The 21,878-nt window shown below is 34.2% G+C and overlaps 2 protein-coding genes across 4 annotated transcripts; both read right to left on the bottom strand.

Annotated features, from left to right (window-relative positions):
• Nucleotides 1–721: 721 nt before the first annotated feature.
• LOC143560145 (putative protein phosphatase 2C 68) lies at nt 722–5,781 on the bottom strand. The gene is made up of 5 exons (XM_077048517.1): nt 5,420–5,781; nt 4,298–4,628; nt 2,840–3,210; nt 1,799–2,035; nt 722–1,123 (listed from the first exon to the last, which is right to left on the bottom strand). The coding sequence occupies exons 2-5, from the start codon at nt 4,599–4,601 to the stop codon at nt 875–877; spliced, it is 1,161 nt and encodes a 386-aa protein (XP_076904632.1). The 5' UTR covers nt 4,602–4,628; nt 5,420–5,781; the 3' UTR covers nt 722–874.
• Nucleotides 5,782–14,987: 9,206 nt separating this feature from the next.
• LOC143560122 (DNA polymerase delta small subunit-like) lies at nt 14,988–20,790 on the bottom strand. 3 transcript variants are annotated; one of them, XM_077048497.1, is made up of 15 exons: nt 20,680–20,790; nt 19,682–19,749; nt 19,459–19,588; nt 19,266–19,372; nt 19,041–19,167; nt 18,799–18,906; nt 18,560–18,675; nt 17,415–17,498; nt 17,259–17,327; nt 17,123–17,194; nt 16,939–17,030; nt 15,999–16,126; nt 15,814–15,925; nt 15,677–15,734; nt 14,988–15,337 (listed from the first exon to the last, which is right to left on the bottom strand). In XM_077048497.1, exons 2-15 carry the CDS (start codon nt 19,742–19,744, stop codon nt 15,278–15,280), a joined length of 1,326 nt encoding a protein of 441 aa, XP_076904612.1. In that variant the 5' UTR covers nt 19,745–19,749; nt 20,680–20,790; the 3' UTR covers nt 14,988–15,277. The 3 variants fall into 3 exon arrangements, 1 of the variants encoding a protein (XP_076904612.1); XR_013140057.1 differs by having other exon boundaries at nt 15,677–15,925; nt 17,259–17,498; XR_013140058.1 differs by having other exon boundaries at nt 15,677–15,925; nt 17,259–17,498; nt 19,682–19,737; nt 20,680–20,788.
• Nucleotides 20,791–21,878: the final 1,088 nt, after the last annotated feature.

The following is a 21,878-nucleotide window of genomic DNA, read 5'->3' as shown; positions in this document are numbered from 1 at the left end:
CACGTGATGATCATTCGATCTGCAAGACTTGTTCATGATTACTAACTCATGAGCCATGATAAGCCACAAATGAGTTTGTGTTACATACACCACACATTTGGAACCTAATGGTTATCTTGTGACGATTCAAGCAAACACACTTGTTTGTGATACTTGTTCGAAGATGACAAGATGTTGGCCATTAGATGATGCCTTATTACCTTTACATGTTACGTTTGTCAAAAGTTTAGATTTGATAAATCTATATCATTTATTAACCAACCATGAGAATCACTTTTGTAATGGACTTTAGAAATGAATAAAAAGGAATATTAATAACACACAAATTGAATTTATTTAAATAATTCAGATAAATAATCCAAACTGAAAATATTCCTGCTGGATGTCCTACCTTTTAATTTTTTTCTTCATTGGACCTACGTTAAAAGTAACTTATCGGCATTAAGTTTTACTAATTTTAAACTCATGTTTTAGGGCCTTTGGGCCTTTGATCGTAAGAATGAAATGAGCGATTGATGTAATAAGTATGCTTTTGGTTTTGTTTGTTTGGTTCATTAAATAAAACCAGGCATTTTAACATGTTTAGTTAGTTACTTAGTTATATATAAACTTTGCAAATTATACTTTAAGAGCAACATTGAAAATTTATATATTTTAAAAGTTTAGATATGAAATTTAAAAATCCCTAAATTTTAATTATAAAAAAAAATTCAGATTTTCTTTTATTCAAACATACAACCATTCAAATGTGTAGTTAACAAATTGTTTAATTCAAGATCAAGACATTTCCTTTGTTAGAATCCTAAAAACAATTAAGATTCACCACAAAAACTCTCTTTGGTGTTCTTATATCATTCAAAACATGACAATTCATTCATGCACCCCTTTTTAATCCTTTCAAGGTGCTAAAAACCGATTTCGTTGTCGAGTTGGTGAAACCGCGCATCGAAACTTCATCGATGTCTGTATTTATGCACTGGTCGATAAAAACAACGGCTACTGTGATATCATCGTGCACCGCACGCCTAGAACCTTTTCCCATCCTTTTCACCTCGTCATACCTCCTTTTCGCTTTTCGAGCGGCTTCATTTATTGCTGAGTTAACAAGCCTTCTCGCAATACCCTACGCAAAGAAAAAATATGAGTGTCGTTTAAATGGGTCGATTTGGATTTTATGTTAAAGAAAGGGTCAAACGGGCGAAAGTCGGGCATAAAGCAACTAAATCAGAGAACCCAAAAGGCTAGATTATTAGTGAAATAATATAACTTTTGTATGCATATTTAAATTCTTAACTAAAGTAAAACCGAATTAACCACGTAACCAATCCAAACGAAAACAGACGGTTTGGTACATTTGTCTTCTAGAAAACGAGTTCTTACAGTTCGGTTTCGATTATACATGTCACCATCACCAAACCGAACATGGCGATCAAAATGAACGCGAAACGATCACTTTTGTTTGAATGGTAAGCAAAAAAATATAGACCCTAGTGTGCAATAATAATAAGTGATCAAACTAAAAACTTCAAGCCCAAAATTCTTTTTAGGCCCAGTTTTCAGGAGGCCCAAGCTCATTTTAGGCCCAATTTTCAATAAGCAATTAACCCAAAACGATAGGTTTTCAAAATCCCATAAGCGAAAATATTGGTTCCGGTTTATTTAGAGCCCAAAACTGACCCAAACCGACTCATACTGTAGTAACATAATTTTTGTCATCGTATCTAACTTGCTAATTATTTAACAAAAAGTTGGATAAATATTTGAACGATAAAAATGTGGAAAAGAAATAATAACTTACCGATCGGGGACTATAGTGAACGATTTCAACAACTTGTTGATTTGTTATGTGTTCCCATAATCCATCTGATGCAAACACAATAAACTTGTCATCAGGTTTCAATTCTCTAGTGTACAAAGACGGCCCGTTTCTCAAAACAGGCCGTCGGATGGGTTCACGAAGGTGGAACCGTGGGTATGATGGATCAAGAGCAAATTCGGGTTTCTTCAAGTATGCATCTCCAATGCTTCTTGAAACCTAAAACCAAAAAAGCCAAAATCATGAAAACAACTAAACACATAACATGGGACAATTTGTAGAGGTGGCAATGGATGCGAGTCAAACGGGTAATCTTTTAGTACATGTCTAAACGGGCGGGTCCAGTTGAACCAATTACACGTCGCTCGGGAGCTACTCAAGAGTAGCTCACTAAAAGCTTAAATTAAGTCAAGCCTATATGAGCTAGATCATTAAATAAGCTTGTTTGATAAACGAGCCCAAGCTCGCGCCTAAAAGTAAGCTTATTCAATCACCAAGCCTAAGCTTGAGCTTCATTTAATGATATCGAGCTGACTTGTGAGCCTATTTTGTATAATATTATATAATATATAAAATTTATATTTATATAATAAATATTATTATGTATAATTTTTCTGATATAATAAATAAATTATAAACATCATGTTTTAGAAATCATGATTAAAATATTTATAAAAGTATTTAAAAATATATATAAATTTAATAATAAATGAGTTGAGCACTAGCCAAACTCGATCTTGAAAAACTACTCACTAGCCTAGCTCGAGCTTTTAAAATCGAAGTCGAAACGAGCCGAGCTCAAGCTTGGTGAGTTAAATGAGTCGGGGTCAACCCAAATATGTATCTAGTTTCATAAACATGTTAAATGACGAAAATACCCTTGAAATAATTAAAAAGACAAATACATTCGTGTCTTTCAGAAAACCGAAGGGCATTTTCGTCATTTAAATTAAATTACTCAAAACTGCCATGACACCACTTCTAACAAATGTAACAAACATTTAACGTGTCAAAACACAAAACCTGAATAATGCCTTTAATCCGCCACACGCCTTGTTTCATAACAACAATATGTGGATCATCAGGGTGATCATGCACAAGCTCTTGTCGAATTTCATCCATACACGCGTTATGATCTTCGGTTATTTGTTCGGCCACAATTTTATTCGATTTATGTTTATTTAATTTCCCGATAACCGCTCTAGAGTCACCCATATTAGCAACATATAATGTGTTATCATATATTAATCCAGCTAGACAACACGAACCGACAGCCGCCATTAGTGGTTTTATGCCGCAACTTCTACGAACCAACGTTAGGAATCCGTCTTCTGTGGCGGATACCGCGGTTTTTAGGGCTTGTAAGGATATTAATCCTTGTTCTTGAATAATACCTGTTTTATTGATAAGCATTGAAAATAAGATGATATAAACAAATACATGTAGCATGTTGATATAATAATAATTTCAAATTTGAAACTAATGGACTAAAATTGCAGATTTGGACAAACTAGAGGGACGAAAACCGCAGTTCACTAAAATAAGTATTATAATAAAGAAAGGGTGAAAAGACATGTTTACCCCTGACTTAACGATTAAATTTAAAGGTGTTAGTAATTTGGATGTAATTGGCAAGAACTGGGAAACGTGGAGGGTCCATATGCAAAAAATAAACTCTTTCGACTAAATTCACATTATTTGCCAAACCATAAGGACTAAAATGGCACTTTACTCTAATATAAAATTAGGATAACATAAGTAATTAGTGAAATTTCATTATATGCTAAGTAAACATTGACTAAAATAATTAAAAACCATTGAACATGTACCTAGATTCCTTTTTCAATTTCATTTTAATTTGACAATTATAAAATGACTAAGTTTGATTTAAAATAACGGTGTTAATTGTTAAGTCAAAGGAATTTTATTATATGTTTTTAGATAAATATTATTTTTTTTAGTTTAAACTTTAAAATAAATTACATTTATTTTCCTTAAGGAAATAGCAAATTTCAAGTTTCGTACTTAAACTAAGAAAGTAACAAAATTTGTCCTTTATTTAAATTTGTTTACACGCTCTGTCATTTCCACTAAGTAGTGTATAAAGAACAAACTTAACAGAAAAAATTAGCGCCAGTTAGTTGGTTAGAAAGACGGAACGTGTAAACAAGTTTAAACATCAAGGACAAAAGGTGTAATTTAGTTTTAGTTTCTTAGTTGAAGGACGAAAACTGAAATTTGTTGTATACCTAAATGACAAAAGGTGTAATTTACTCTAAAATTTAATACAAAATTACACTTTTGTAAAAATATATTAATTTTTTTTCTACTATCGAAATATATAACCATGAAAAATGGCCATTTGTCATTTGCCAAAACAATAATTATTCGTTTCGAATCAAAATTTTCGTCAAAAATGGCCGAACCAGACCGTGAACAAAAGTGGAATGCGAAAGTACAAAAGCGAAAAAGATGACTCACGAATAAGATGAGTGAACAAATGATCACAAATATAACGTGAGGCTTCAGGACCACCATGACCATCATAGACACCAACAAATGTGGCATCTTGACCTGTTTCCACCTGGCTATGATCTTCTATGACCTCATTAGCTTGCACAACCGCAAACGAGAACTCTCCGAAGGCGTGTTTTTCAAGATCCTTGGACCATATGAGTGGATCATTGTCATCATGATCCGACACGTCATCCTTGTTCATACGGGCATATAGACTTAAAGGTAGCCATAATGCTGCTGATGCTAACTTCCCCACCCAAGAAAACATCCTTCATTTCCCTCTTAACTCACCAATCTGAGTAAAAGTTATAATCATAAACTATTTTTAACTTATAGAGTTGATTACTTAATCATGACCAACTGACCATTGTTTTGAAGACCGGACTAGTTGGTCGCACCGGGAATTAGGAGTAACTGACACTGGTTTCAAACAATAGTAATTCAGTTTCACATATGTTTTATACTTTCGTTAGAGAGTCATATATTTTTTTTTCTCTTTAAAGTCACTCAACTTTCATTAGATACAATGTTATGATTTTATAAAATGTGTTAAAAAAATTAAAAATAAGTGAGCTAAAAGAAATATATATGAATTTTCTAGTTACTATTTTGTCATTTTGTGATTATTTTTTAATTTACTTGAAATAAGAGGTTATAGAAATGAAAAGGTTCATTAAACAATAAACATAAAAGTTTTTAAACATTTTCAAAGTATTAGAATATGAAATGAAAGTAAAATTTGATTTCTACTTTGTGAAATTTTCTTTAATAGTCACAATTTGAACCCAAACTCATATGAACTCCGTCGAGTCGACTGAGGTGTTGTGAGTACTCGGCCTAGACCGGAAGTACATGATTCTTATAACATATACTCTAATTTAATATCCTTTACCTTTTTGGCTTTTTATAAGTTTTTTTTTCATATAAATACAATTTACATTTTATGTAATAATAAATTAAATGTTTTCTAAAACTAAATATGACGTCATCGGTGCCAGAGTATCAACCACCGGAGTACGTCATCAAATGGCCGGAATTTGACCGGAAAAAAAAGTAGTCAAAGTTGATAAAACATGGAGAACTTACATAGGAAGATAGTGCAAAGCAGTCAGTTCTGCTTCAACCAATTGCTTAAAATATTGCAGGATATTGTGTTGACCGGAATAGATGGTTTATAAATGCTACGGTGGTTGTCGGTGGCGTCACGGTGGCATAGAGGGAGAAAGAAAATGATGGATGAAAGTGAGGAACATAATAATAATAATAACACAAGAAGGTTTAAAAGGATTGTTTATATACACCAAGGCCCCTCATGTATACAAGAGTTCACATTTTAAAATTATACTTATTTTGTAGGGTTTAAAGACTGTTTTCGATTCTTTATTGGTCATTGATCAGATCGGTTGTATATAAGGTTATAAAAGTTTTAAATTTTAAAAAATATCAATATATGTAATTTGTTCCAAAACAAAACATTAAACTGCTTTAGCTTTATCAGATTCCTACTAGCACATCGGATTTTTAAGAGAGCGGTTAGATGTGTAAAGGACTATTTCAAACTTTTGAACAATGAAAACAATATTTATAGAATATAAATAATGATTGATAATAATTAATTTTATTTTTTAACAATCATGATAATAATTTTTTTTTTAAATCAATAGTGAAAAACATATTCTAAGAATAAAATTTTATTTTTCATTATTGAAATATACAAGGTGTTGTTTTCAAATAATATGCATCTCATTTCCCTTCAACAAACTTTTCTAGAGGACGATTAGTTACCTCTTAATTTAATCTTATCATAAGATCTTCATTAAAAAATAATTATGTATTTGCTTATGAAAGTAAAACTTTTAAATAATTCTAAAACTAATTTCACCCAAACATGTTTAACTATAACTATCGCTAAACTGAATGCATGTGATTACTGATTTGTGCGTAAGATCTATTGATTTTTAATTATTGTAAATATGTTGTTTTTTGTTTTCTATCCCTCTCTTTCCTTATCAAATATCTTAATTTTACCGGTTATCATGAACTTTTTATTAAAGATACAAGTAAAAAAATACATGTTAACACGATTATAACGTTGCGTATTTTAAATTACGGAAACGCCCTTACAGGAATGGCACTTGACATTTTGACACATATAAACTACATAAAGGGCTTCACATGCAAAAATGAGGAAAGTCAAGGGGATTGGTTTAATAGAGGTAGATGGATGTCTCTATCCAAAACTTTTGGAGCAGCAAAACTCAAGTCATCCGTGAGCTGACTTGTATTAATTGACCAAACCCTATCTGTCATCTGAGTCCTAGATAATTTACATTAATGTCACTTGAATATAAATTTATACCGATCTAGTCCATGAACATTTTAAAATTGTATATTGGTATTTATAGGTCCCTACCATCTCCTTTTGGCACTGTCGGTCCCAACTAACAAATTAGCTGCTGACGGTCTCAACGGTCCACGACTAATGGAATCCTAACACCGTTAGTTGCAGGTCGCCGGCAAAATGTTTTTTGTTGGAAAAGTAACATTTTTTTCCCAGAAAACACCGCCACCACCACCAGTTGACTCACCACCAACCAACCACCACCAATTGAGAACCATCAACCGTTTCCGTTGATTTTTCTAGGGTTCCGGCAACTACAATAATTGAAGTTTTTACTAGAAAAAGGTTCCTAAAGGTCCGATACAAAGTTACAAAGATGTTTGGGACAAAAATGTTGGGTTTTCTGGAAAAAAATTTGAGTTTTTCAAAAACGTTTTTCCGGCGACCTGCAACTAACGGCTTTATAATTTTGTTAGTCACGGACCGTTGTGAACAAATACGTTAAAAGTCGGGACCCTCATCAGCCAATTCGTTAATTGAACCGACATCGACCAAAATACGATAGTTGAGATTAATAAAAACTAATATACCTTTTAAAATATACACTTAGACCATTCAATTCTTTAATAGTGATAATTGATACATTTAACACTACCCTTACTAGCATAAGTTTGTAGTTAACATTCCATGTAACATGCTAGACAACATCTATCTTTATAATAGAATATCACTAGAGTACTTATTTTCTAGGTATACCAACGTTAGCGTTCATGTCTGGTGTCTCACAGTCTTTAACGCCTATGTTTCCATATCATCATTATGTCACGCCTTTATAATAGTTTTATCTATACGTGAACACAGTTTCGTATCTATTTTTCATGTGTCGACCTGGATTTAAGTTACTAAAGGAGCTCAATATTATGAGCTTATAATTTATATGGTGGGGGAGCCAGTTAGTCAATACTGAGTTAAAGTTGCTATCAACAGAAAGTTACTACTGTTTAAGTTCAAATTTGAGTTTCTACTGACGAGTTCTTACTAAAAAAAAGTTTGTACCAATACAATAAATACGTCAATTCTAGATGTGTGATCTCTGTTCTTCTTTATGTCAAATTGTCCATAGACTTCCATCTCTCATCTCTTCTCTTTAGTTATTTTGTTAGTTAATTATTAAACTATCTTTTTGAAGTTATAAACAGTGTTGTAATAGTCGCTAGTCGCCCGGTGGGGTGGGGACTAGCGATTAATCAGAGTTAATCGAGAATAATCGGGATTAATCGGATCAGACTTTAATGTATAATTTTTCAGTTTTATATACACTCACACATTTTTATATGTAATTTTCAATTTTATACGTACACAAAAACATTTTGGCCGAAAATTGGCTAGAATCTCACAGAAAACCCTTGATTTTGGCTGGAATCTCGCTGAAAAAAGTTGATTTGGCCGGAATCTTGTCGGAAACCGCGTATTTCGGGCGGATTTGACCATTGGCCAATTAATTGGCGGATTAGCCCAAAATTAATCAGTGAAGTTGGGACTAGGATTAATCAGGATTAATCGACACCTAGTCGGGATTTTTGCAACACTAGTTATAACTACTATAATAAAGATCAACCTTCTGTCTTTCGATCTCTTCATCTCAACTCTTTTTCATCAATATTGACATTTTTAATGGTCAACGGATCCCTACATAACATATCTTGTCCATAAAGGTTTGAAACATAAAAAGAAATCTATACACATAACAATTTTACTCCATTGCATACGTACAAGATACTATTGATAAATCATTTATTCCAAGTAATTAAATAAAAGAATATAAAAACATACGTGTGTCCATATCTCACAAGGAAAAAATCAAACAAATCAGGGGTTCCGTCTCATAGTTTTATAAATCAGGTAATTTCGTTTATTTGAGATGAAAACGAAATTCCATATTTCATTAAACTTTAGTAAGGAACCCCTAATAATCTCATTACAACTAGCAACATTATCAGCAAAATGTTGGCTTAGATCGCGTCACTTAGCAAGCGTTTATGCCGATTATAATATTGCTTCTCCATGAACACCTTTGATGCTCCATCAAGAGTTCTTTGCCATGTCTAAAATTAAAAAGCAAAATTAGAGCATAAACAATAATATTCAACTCAATTAAACCCAAAATCAACTTAACACAACAGCAATTTTCAAATTTAGATAAAATTTGATTCAATTATGGTACACACTACATACCTTCTCCATTAAACGCTAAATTAAGCTCAAACGCAATAGCAATATCGAAATCGGATGAAGTTTGATTCAATTACGGTTAGGGGTGTAAAGAGCTACTCAAGATCGGCTTGTTAAAATTCGAATCAAGCGGAGCTTAAACGTGCTTGAGCCGTTTCGCGAGCCTAAACGAGTTTTTTTAATTATAAAACCTTTTTAAATATATTTATACATAACTACTATTATGTATAAACTTATGATAAAAAGAATCAAGTAATATATATTACATTTATATATAAATAAAATAATTACATAATTAAAGCTCGAAAATCTACTCACAAGTCTGAGCTCGAGCTTTAGAGACACAGCTTTTAACAAGCCAATCTCAAAAACTCAAGTTGTATTAAGTTAAAACAAGTCGAGCACAAGCCTCCACGAGCTCAGGCTCGGCTCGTTTACACTTACTATAATATTACACCCTAAATTAAACAAGTTTACTTCAATTTAGGGTTTATTTGAATTCATAACAAGTTTGCTTCCGTTACAGTAATGTACTCAATTAAACCTTAGATTAAACTCCAATCCTCAAATTCATAACAAATATACTTCAATTACAATAATGCCTTAAGGTATGATAGGTACGCGAGACGCTCAAATGCAAAAATACTAAAACGCTCAACGACGGTTTTGGTGAAGAAAAGTAAAAAACTGATCGATTAACGATCCAAAACTGTTAATTTCGGTGAACCAATGATTAATTGGATGTATATTGACGATTTTGAGATCTTGTGATGTGATTTCATGGATCGATTATATGAAATATAAGGATTCTTGTATTTTTGTACGTTAAGCAATTATTGTATTGCATCTTTTCTATATTATATACATTTGAGCTAAATTCTATTCAAAATAAAAAATATATTCGGTTCGGTTTTTTCGGTTTCAGTAACGTACCTTTTCGATGGTACCAAAAATGGACCTCTTTTTAAAACTTCTCGCATTAAAATGACTTCTCCCGACCGTCTAGCAATCGTGATAGCACCGGAAGATCTTCTCACAGAGGGAAGGAGTGACTTCCGTTCCGTTAATACGAACTCGGAACTCTCGCGGTAGTTCGCTTCTGTCGTTTGAACAAACGGAGTGAGGTTTTTGAACGGTGAGTAGTTGGAGAGTCTAGTTCTGCGAATTTGCTGAGGAGTTGGTCTGAGGAGGCTTTGGTGATGTGTTGGACAGTGGTTGTTGTAGGTGAAGCAATGGTGGTGGTGTGTGTTGTCATTGCTTTGTTGTTAATGGTTGTTGAAGAAGAAAAGAAAATGGTTATTGAGTTAGAGATGATAATGAGGGAGAAAGTGATTATGAGACTTAATATTAATCGGAATGGACCGTTGGTGGTGGTGGTAATTGTAATGGTAATGGTGGGTGGGTAGAATAAGGAAATAGAGCCGTTAGGAGCCTGGTGAGGTGACTGTATTATTATTATTATTAATTAAAATATTTTAATTAATATTTGAAATAGATAAATACAAATGAAATTAAAACAAAAACAAAAAAAAGATAATAATAACTTGTAGACTAATAGTAAGATGTTTGGGTTCTTACGTGGAAACCCAAGTTTGATTCTCATTTGTGAAATTTTGGGTGGATATTATCAATAAAGGATTTGTGTTAGAGGTGCACAAATCGGGTTCAAATGGAAAACCCGAACCGGTTCCAAACCGGTTTTTTTACACCGGGTTGTAAAATGGCACCGGTTCCAATCAAGAACCGGTTCGGTTCCCGACCCGAACCGATGCCCAGATATGCGAACTTTTAAGAACCGGGTAGGGTATGAACCGGAACCGGTTTTTACGTAAAAACCGGTTCCACCGATTTTTTTTGAAATTTAAAAATTAGAGCCGTTAGGAACCGGTTCCAACGGCTATATAGCCGTTTTTGACCGTTGGAACCGGTTTTTTAACTATAAATAGGTTATTTTCTTACTATAAATAGCAAGGTTTGTTTGTTTACTTGTTAAACCACTTCCAAAACTATAAAACACACTCCAAACCACAATTAACCTTAAACCGACAACAAATGGCAACCAATGATGACGTTGTTATGGTGATCGAAACAACAAGATGCCCCGATGTTTGGGTTCATTACGATTTGTGTCTCATGACCGACTCACATGAGTTGGCACGTTGCAAATATTGCTCGAAGTTTCTTAAAGCAGGGTCCAACTCGACATTACGAAAACATACGAATAAGTATTGTCGAGAGAAAAGAAGATTGGAAGCTAAAAAAACGGAAGTGGGAGAGTCGTCCGGCTCTACAACCCAAAAATAAGTATTCCCGGATTAAAACGACGGACTTTGTTTTTTATGTTTTAGTTGTTATGTTTAGTATCGTTTATGTTTTAATAATGTTTGTAATAGTTAGTTTTTAAATAAATAAAATGTTCGTCGTTATTAAAAAAGTAACAAAAATTAATCATGAGTAACAAAAGTAATTATAATAAAACAAATCAAAACTAAATATTAGTTGAACAAGTTACAAATAATTTTACCAAAACAAATAATTACAACTCTTCTTCGTCTTCATTCTCGTCTTCACCCTCGTCTTCGTTATCGGAAGAAACCCCGTCCTCTGCCTCCTCATCATGAATATGACGCTCTATTGGTATTTCGTCTTCAAAGTTCGCCTTGTGTTGTACACGATCCACCGCATCCAAATGGTCCTTTAGGCAAATGCAAGCCTCTAGAGACTCGGGAGTTAGTTTTGTTCTTCGCATAGATAACACCCTCCCACTAAGAGAAAAAACCGATTCGGAAGCAACCGTTGAGGCTTGTACGGCAAGCAAATCACGAGCCATGGCGGATAGAATGGGAAATTCGTTTTGTTTACCTTTCCACCAAGCCAACAAATCAATATTGCGAATTTCGTCGACCGTTGCGCCCTCAACATAGTTTGCTCCACTATATCGACCAAGTTCGCTACTTGGTGTGTTTCCTCTTTGCCTCTTAGATGCCGATTCACGAATCCCATTCATCAAGTTTATAAGTGGGTCATTGCACGGCCTACCAGTTGTTGTTTTTTTCACAAAAGACGATCTCGTGCTTGGACCATACATTTGAAAATAATGGTCATAAAGGTCTTGAAGGTTTTTGTTGAACTTGTCCTTCGCTTCCGTCGACAACTTCGGGTCAATCTCGTGCATACCTAAGTTGTCGAATATTTCCTCAATCGTTGTTTCAACCCCATTAACATTCCAATAGGGGTTTAATGCGGCGGCACAAGTAAAGACCGGCGGTATGATTTCAAAATATTTTATGAACTTTTCTTTCATCACCGCAACAATATTTTCGAAGAGTTTGTTCTTCTCCGCAAAGCTTTTAAAAACACAAGACATATAGTACAATTCTTGCAAAACCCAACAACTAGTAGGGTAATAGACTCCCGATAATTTTGTTGTTGACTTTTTGAACACATCAAGATACTCCAACAAATAACCGACTTGGACCCAAACACTTTCCGGAAACATATCGGCCTCGCGTTCTTCAACAAGATTGTTATGAAAAGCTTGTAAAGTTTGGCGTTGGGCAAAAGCACACTTTAACATATGACAAGTTGAGTTCCAACGGGTTGGAACGTCCCAATTCGGCCCCAAATACTTTCTTTCAACCGACTTGCAATAGTTCTTATATTCAAGATGTCTTCTTTTACCACTTTTGAAGACATCTTGTAACATAAGTCTAAAGTATTTTAAATCATCACAAATGTGTTCATTGTCAAGACCTATTTGAACAACCAAGTTGATGATATGTGCAACACATCGGACATGAAAAAAATCCCCGAAACAAGGTGGTGAATATTTAATGATAAATTTTTCAGCCGCCTTAGTATTGTTTGAAGTGTTGTCAAACGAAATCGAAAATATTTTATTTCTCAAGTTGTAAGTCGTTATAACTTCATCAAGTAATTCAAACAATTTTTCGGCGGTATGTGGGAACGGGAAGTTTTCAAAAGCGATGGTGCGTTTCATCAATTGCCATGTCACCGGATCAACCCAATGAGCGGTGACACATATGTATGATTCGGGCAACCCGTGTGGTGCCGACCAAACATCGGTAGTTAAACTAACCATGGCTTCTAAAGAATGAAAAGACTCGATTAACTCTTTTTTAGCACACTCCCACAACCTGATACAATGACGTCTTAAGGTAGTACGACTTACATGTGTGTATCTCGGTTGTAGAGTTTCGCGAATCAACGACGTCAACTCCGGGTCATCAAAGTGGTTAAACGGCAAACGTCGTTGAATAACGAACTTTGCCATTCTATCTTGAACTTGAGTCGTGTTGTAACGAAATAGTGTACCATCTTTACCCAAGTCAATTTGATCGGTCGCGCCAATCCCTTTCAACGCCTTGCAATATGGCTTCTCGATGTGCTTTCTCAAAGTAGAGTTGGAATCGTACTTTAATATTGAACCACATAGTTTGCAACGAGCCTTTTGATAACCTTCGTCATCCACAATCAAATCTCAATTCTTCCATATGTCTTGGTTGCGGTTATGGTTGACTACCGTAACAACCCTTGGGTCCTCCGTAACAGGAACGGGGGCAACAAAAACACTCTTCTTAGCCTTGTTGTTAGTTTTTTTGATGGGTGCCATAATAATATTTAGTTGGATGGTCGGGTAAAGGAACAGGTTTGCTAAAGGAGTAGTATTTTAGTTTGTTTTTGAGTTTGGTGGTGAAACAAGTAATGGAAACAAGTTATATATATGTTTGGGCATCAAAAACCGGTCCCAACGGCTATATTACCGTTGGAACCGGTTCCAACGGATCTTTTGTCTCAAAAACCGGTTCCAACGGCTATATTACCGTTGGAACCGGTTCCAACGGCTAATTGGTGTCTAAAAAACCGGTTCCAACGGCTATATTACCGTTGGAACCGGTTCCAACGGCTAGTTTGACTTTTGTTTGACCCTTCAAAAAAAACCCGTCGGAACCGGTTTTTCCGGGTACGAACCGAACCGGTTCCAATTAAGAACCGGGTTGGAACTGGTACTGACATACAAATAAGAGAATCGGGTACGATTTTCGGGTACAAAAATACCCAAACCGGGTATTGTTCCAACCGGGTTGGAACTGGAACCGGTTCCGGTTCGGTTCCACCAGTTAGGTTCCGGAACCGGTTTTTTTGTGCACGTCTAATTTGTGTTAGCCATTGTGAGGTTATCGGTAAGAATCCTGAGCCCACCCGGATTTAAGTCCCATTGTGTGTTACGTATGTCAGAGAGTTATGCTCTTATGATGGCACAAAGACTGTCAAGTGACAGCTGGCGGCTAGGTTTCCCGGGAGAATGCCCAATCCAAACTCTGAAGTTAGTGTGGGCCCGGTTAATTAAAACAACATGGTCTGTCTAGAGTGGGGCAACAGAGTTTTCCGAATTTGAGGAGTGTGATGGGCTAACGCACAAGAAAGTAGTCGTTCCAAAAAGAAAATTGAGGGGTGCAAACGAGTCAAGCCGACCTAGGCCCGAGCTCGACTAGATTCAAACTCGGCTAGTTTTGATTTACGAGAGCTCGAACTTGGGTCGTTTCTCGCTCTTTTTCTAAGGCTCTAACTCGGTGAGTGAGTTGTTTTTCAAGCTTGGGTTGGCTCGGGCTCGACTCGTTTATTAGTTGTTTATTAGTTTATTTATTATTTTTATATATAATGAGACAACCTTAAAACAAGCCTAAGCTCAGTTAAGACTCGACAAGCCTGAACATGTTTAATTTAAGGCTCAGACTCGGCTTGATCTAGGACAATCTCCGCTTGGATCGAGCTCTTTATTGCTTACTATTTGCAAACTTAAAAAAAATAGAAGACTAATGAGGGGTGAAAACGGAGTTGAAGAGCTTAGTGATTTTGTGTGAGTTGAATATTGTATTACAATGATTTATGAGTATATTTTATTGTGTTGATATTATCATATTGCTTACTTTGAACTTTTTGCTAAACTTGGCAGACTATTAGATCATAGACTTATCCTTGTTAAATACACAAAATGGATGCATACCTCGTCACTCTGCCTAGTGGTAAATGTAGGTGACGAATCAAAGCTTAAAGGTTTATGTTCCGCCCAACACGATATACACATGTTTAGGTTCAGCCTAAACAGATTCCGAACAGTAGTCAGGTTCAACACGTCACAAATACAACCAGTTGAGCAGTTTTTCACATCAAGGAGAGAACCAAAAATCCATAATAAATCAAACAGTCATACAAGTGATTATACGGCAAACACAGTTATAAAACACGTAAACCAACTAAACTTCTAACCGATCACATGCATCAGTAAACCAACCGCTAACCTATATAGTACATCATTAAAGCTCTAAAATTTTTTTACCCGCACGTGTTTATGAGCTGATTTGAACCCCAAAATTGAGAGTGTGGCACTCAAGGTTTCTCAAGTTCACCTACATGCCAAAATCATAGATATTAGATCCTTGTAATCATACTTGACAAGAGTTGAAAAAGCTCGAATCGAGCTGAGGTTTAAACAGGCTTGAGCCTAATCTGAAGCTCATTAATAAAACAAACCCAACCCTGAGCCCAAGCTTCATATACCAAGCTTGACTAGATTCATTTACTAAACGAGCTTGTATTACGTTATTAATTTTTTTTTATTTTTTAACTTCTGTTAACTTTGAAGTAAAATGACCAAAATACCCTTTTATAACCAAAGGAACTATTTGTGTATAATTATGATAAACATAAAAAAATAATATATACTACGTTATATAAACGAGTCTTACCATAACCGCAACACCTGTCTCACTAAACTTCGGGATAGAAATAAGTCTCACCACCTTCCTGCATAAAAGTTTTACCAATATTACACAAACTTAAGCATTATTCATTAATAAATGTTTTTAAAAGAAATGAATTTAATGAACAAAAACCTTTTATTATTTGAGTCCCGAATTTATCCTGATTACCAACAAAGTAAACATGTGGACAGCTCTCAATGAAGAAAGGATCTCTATCAGTGAAGGGATAACATCCTGTACACCAAGATTTTAGTTTTATAAAAGAACCTTTTTAAAATAATTTTATAAAAATTATATAATACGTTACCAAGTGTGTTTGGTGCGGTTGGGGCTAGGTGTCTCCATCTTAATGTTCTTTCCATAAATTCTAATGAATCTTTTGCTTCTGAATACTTGTTAAGATCATCAATGTTTTGACCAGATGTTCCAAGAAATCTAAAACTCATTGAAATTGTGATTTAGATTTATAAATAAATAATAAAAATATATATGGAAAAATGTGAAGGTTGTATTATGAGCCAAAACAGGTCGGGTTGACCTGAAACACCTAGTACACTAATAATTTTAACTTTTATAATAAAGTGATTTAGGCCTGTAATTAAACCGAACATTCAGTAAACCGTTAAGCAGGAAGTTCGTTCTGTTTAATAAATGATTGAACGTGAACAAATAACTTTGTTCATTTAGTTTAAACAAACAAACATGAACACATGTCTCGTTTGTTCATTTATGTTTGTTCATTCAAATTTGTATATGCGTATTCGTCCACGTTCATTTATGTTCATTAGTTTACATTCGTTAATATATTCATTTGATTTTTTAGGCTCATTACAATTTAGTCTAGTTTTAACAACTTTTTAGACCCAAGACATTCTTGTTCACATTTACTTTTAATTGGTTAAGCTCAGTTACATTCATGAAGCATTCGTTAATACTGTACACGAACAAACATAAACGAACACGAAAATTTTAATTTCCTTAACGAACAACACAAACAAGTAAACCTCGTTCAATTAATTGTTCGTGTTTGATCGTTTGTTCAGTTAGAGTTAAACAAACATGCTCCGTTCATGTTCATTCTGTCCGTTTACAAGCCAGTTCAGGTGAATTATAACCCGTTTCTTTTTGGCTTAACCATTATAGATCATACAGACAAACACAACCCGGTTAACCCATTCATAAGTAAACGAATCATAATAACCATCTCTAACACATACACAGTTTGTATCATGAATCTCATATCTTACCTCACATTATCCACATCAAATAGATGAGGATTAGGGCATGACCTAAACGTGTTATAAGCTGATGATCCAGGAAATAGGCACTTATTCAAAGGCTGCAAAAAAAAACATGTAGAGAAATTAATTTTTGCAAGAAAGTTATCAAATATGTGTTGTTTCTAATGTTTAATTATAATGAATTGACAACCTGTTGTGGCAGAGCAAAGTTTGCAGGGTCGTTGTATCCCGGCATGATATCTACAGGAATACCTGCAGCAATCTGCATAAAACAAAAGATTATTATAATAGTTGTATTTATGGTTTTACATAATTTGTTAAGGTACCTGAGTCAAAAAGATATCCAGCTCTTTAACTGGTCCATATAATTTAGATTGGTCCTTTGAGGCCAAATTCTGCAATCGATATATAATATTCATGTTATGAATTTTGACTTTTGAGTGACAAATTGTGAAGCTGATCGCATCAATTAGCTTAATTACCTGCCCATTAAGAAGCCCGTGTTGAATTTGAACAGAATTACCAGCAACAGTTACTTGAACTATTTGTGCTGCAGAGTGTTGTTCCTGTTTAAATATCGAAAAAAATAAAAATATTATTAGGGCTGTTCAAAAAGCTCACAGCTCGTGACTATCTCAAAAAAAAAGCTTGAAAAAAGATCGCTCAAAATCGGCTTGTTTGTAAACTAGCTGAGCCAAGCCGCCTCGATTTATAAATGAGCTGAGGTAAGCACGGCTCAGTGGCTAGTTCGTTAGGTTCGTTTAGCCGGCTCATTTAATCTGAAGCCCAAATTTAATATATATAAACTCTAACCCAAAAGTATAACCCAAATTATAATGTTATGAACTATAAATTCTGTAGTCAATAGTTATGCGTTATGTTTATGTTAAAAAGATTATTTTTTTCATTTTATTAAATCAATATGCGAAAAAAAATATATAACTATTTTTCAAATAAACGAGCTGGGTCTAGCAATTTACGAGCCAAGGCTGAGCTCAACGTTTCAGCTCACTAAGATACTATGCAGTTAATGCCGAAAAATAGCGGATATCGGTCAATGACCGATAACTGAGATATCGGTTATTGCGGTGGGATAGCGGTGTATATATATATATATATACATATACATATACATATATATATAAAACACCAAAAGTTATCTAATAGTAATACTTTAGTCTTAATACAATAACCGGTCTTTAACGTATCGGTCTTTAAACAAACAAGATCTGATGTATCGGTCTTTAACGTTCAATAATATACTGATTTAGGTTAAAATAAGATGGAATTGGGCTATGGGTTAATAAGGTAAACGATTTGGGCCCAAAAATCTAACAAACTTGGGTCAATAATATTGGGCCGATAAACTCAATGAGTAAACCGATATATCGGTTGTTAAATATCGTCAAATAGCGGTAAAAAGCGCCGCAAATAGCGGTTCCGCTATTTTGACCACTATTATACCATGGGGCCGCTATCCGCTATAGCACCGCTATAGCGCCGCAATTAACTGCATAGCTAAGATAAACAAGTTAAGCCCGAGCCCATCCTGGCTCGGCTGGTTTACTGCCCTGGGTATTATTACTTGAAACACATGTAGATGGGGAGCACATGAAAAATATTGGACCTTTTTATCTCCTAGATGACCAGTAATGTGATCAACAAGAAGCTGGAGTTGAAGAGGGTTAAAAGAGCTGCTGCCAACATTCAATCCAGATACTAAAACAACATATTTGTCTTCTCCTGTTAATTAAACAAGAATCAGACTTTATACAAAAGATATATGCATTTTAGCTTTTTTGCTAAAAAGTTTGCAGAAGTGATTAATGAAAAATCTTAAAAATTGATTATTTGTTCGAATAATACCTAATTTATTTGGTAGATCCAACTGTGGTGGCAAACCAGCTTCAAGAATATCTTCAACAAAAAAATCACCTCCACCAGTTTCCTTTCCATGTAAAGCAACAACATTGCCTTTGAACACCAACATAAAACACATATCAACAGTAAAGACACTTTTAGAGTATAATACTATAGTTTTAACAGTTTGAAGATCAACACAAATCATGTGCTTCTTAACTAGTAAAACTTAGCATTTATCTTGATACCTGTTACATACACAGAAGGTGATAACACATTGCCTTTCAGGTTTACTCTTCCACTTTCATCTTCAAGAACCAAAGTATCATCAGTGTGCACAAAATTATCAGGACTTACAAGTGGAGTTGCAGATCTCTGTATAAAATGTAACAAGAATTATAAGCTTACAAATATGATGATTAATAAGTAACAAAAGATAAGCTGTGTGATTGTGCTGATTATATAATTTATACCTCTTGTGAATATTCACTAAGAATTGTAGGTTTCAGTTTCATATGCTTATAAAGTGTACCAACAATAATGCACTCTTTGCCTTCTTCAAGCCCCAAAACCGTACAAACTACATCATAACAAAAGCAAAAAATCATAAGAACAATAAACCCTAATTTTTAACAGGGCTCACAGTAAGTAAAGACGACAATGTACCTGGCAAATGAGGTTTCCAATTAGGAAGAAGAGAGTAAATGAGAGTTCTGATCAAATGTAATCTTATGTAGTAAATCTGGCTGTATTGTTGACCCTTGTACATCTCTTTTTGAATCTCAAATATTTCATCCTGTTAATAGATGAATAAAGTGCTTAAGTGAATATTTATTTTTTTAACCTAGAATTTTATAAATTAATAATAATCTAAGAAAGTAAAAGGTACCAAGGATTGATATAGAGATTGTTTCCGTTGAATCGCACCGGTTTCAACATCCATGGCTGTCATAGCTACTGCAGAAAATTAGGTTCAAATTCAAGCACCGCAAAATAATAATATAATACGTGTTCATAAGCACGGCATTTAAATCGAAATCATTACGCTGCAAATCGACTTCTGAAACAGGAAGCCTAAGCATACATAAAGCTCAATCACTACTCCGTCATGAATCAATTAGAAAACATAAAATCAAAAACCGAACAAGCTTAATTAGCTTCGGAATTTGCGATATTTATCTGTAAATTAGTACTACATCATAGCTTCATTTTTAACTGTGGGAAATTAGGTTAAATCAACAAGGTTCAAATTCAATTCTGCCTACAGTAGTAATTCATACAACAGTTCTATGCAGATCACAAATTATCAAATAATGATCAAAATAACACTTCATATAGACGAAATCTGCACTTGTTCATACGTAAACATCCTCTAAATACCTAAACCTATAAATTATAATAATAATAATAATAGAATAGAATGCGTGTTTATAAACACAGCGTCTGAATCGAATTCACTATACTGCAAATCGACTTCCGAAATAAAAAAAACCTAAGCATACTCAACTCAATCACTACTCCGTCAGGAGCTTAGGTTCATAAGCACGGCATCTAAATCAATATTCATTAGCAGTTCTTCAATAAATTATCAAATAGTTTTGCATGATTACAAATTATCAATTAACGATCACAAAATCACTTCATATTGACGAACTCTGCACTAGTTCATACGATAACGTCCTCTAAATACCTAAACCTAATAATAATAATACGTGTATATAAAAGCACGGCATCTAAATCGAAATGAATATACTGCAAATCGGCTTCCAGAACAGAAAACCTAAGCATACTAAAAGCTCAATCACTGCTATTTGATGAAATCACATTTACAAACATATAAATCTGAAATCGAATATTCGAATTAGCTTTCGGAATATGCGAATTTACCTGTAAATCAGTACAGCAACGAATTGTAAGGTAACAATAAGGTGCCGGTGAGTGGAAAGAAGAAGAGTAAGGGTTTGATTGACGGGAGGCGGGAAATGAAAGAATTGGGGGAGGGGGGGGGGGGGGGGAAGCAGTAATAATAATAATAATAATAATAATAATAATAATAATAATAATAATTATTAATAAACGAAAATTGTTCTGTAAATTATGTTCATTTGTCTAATAAACGAACAAACATGAACAAAAAATTTGTGTTCGTTTAATTAAACGAACGAACATGAATACATGTTCCGTTCGTTTATTTATGTTCATGAGCGTTCGTTTATATCTATTTATTTATGTTCGTTTATGCATTACTAAAAAATAATTAAATATTATTTGGATAGGTCATTTGCTTAAAGGTTTTATATTTGTTAATTTGTGTTCATTTACGTTTGGATAGGTCACGTTCTCATCTTTGTTCCCCTTTATAGAATAACCTAACCCTAAGGATTGATTAACAAAATATTTTAAGTCTTTTTAAGAGGAATCATAATTCTTATCTACCTATTTTTACGGAAAACGTGAATTTTCAAATAAGAATAATTTTTATGCTAGGCTCTTTTTCGAAGAAGTAATGGTTCCGTCACTTGCTTGGCCTTTATAACATAATTCAAATCGACATGTTAAACAGGTTAAAAATAGAAAATGCTACCTCTAATGCAAGTTTTAAATTTTGATATATAGGCTTTATAAAAAATTACATCAACGGGAGCAATGACATATTGTTTTATACAAGCTATAGAACATGGAAACGCGTCTACATACGGAAGCTTGTTAAGTTCAATGCGTAACGCTATCCGCAATGCGCCAAGAGGCTTTAGTAGCGGTGGTGGATGGAATGGAAATCGTTGATTCCCTCAGGTATTAATATTAATGTATTAACGGATTCTTACATGATATATAATAATATCCTAGGAACATTAATCGAACATAGGTAAACTGTTCAACTGTGTAACTAACTGTATCTAATTTTTGTTGACAGGAACCACAAGTGACTTCATGCGAGCCTTTTGATATGTTTGCAAAGCCGTTTTCCTTGTGATCCGACACATATTCTAGTTGTGTACAGACCTGTTGATAGGATTTCGTGATGCTTACAAAGCGAGTTTCCTTGTGTCTCGACAGTCCGACACATATTCTAGTTGTGTACAGAC

The sequence above is a fragment of the Bidens hawaiensis genome, unplaced genomic scaffold, assembly GCF_021521415.1.
Source record: "Bidens hawaiensis isolate Kalapana, Puna unplaced genomic scaffold, B.hawaiensis_p1.1 tig00020226_1, whole genome shotgun sequence".
NCBI classification, from domain to species: domain Eukaryota; kingdom Viridiplantae; phylum Streptophyta; class Magnoliopsida; order Asterales; family Asteraceae; genus Bidens; species Bidens hawaiensis.
Note: the sequence above shows the minus strand (reverse complement) of the source record. Positions and strands in the feature narration are given on the sequence as shown.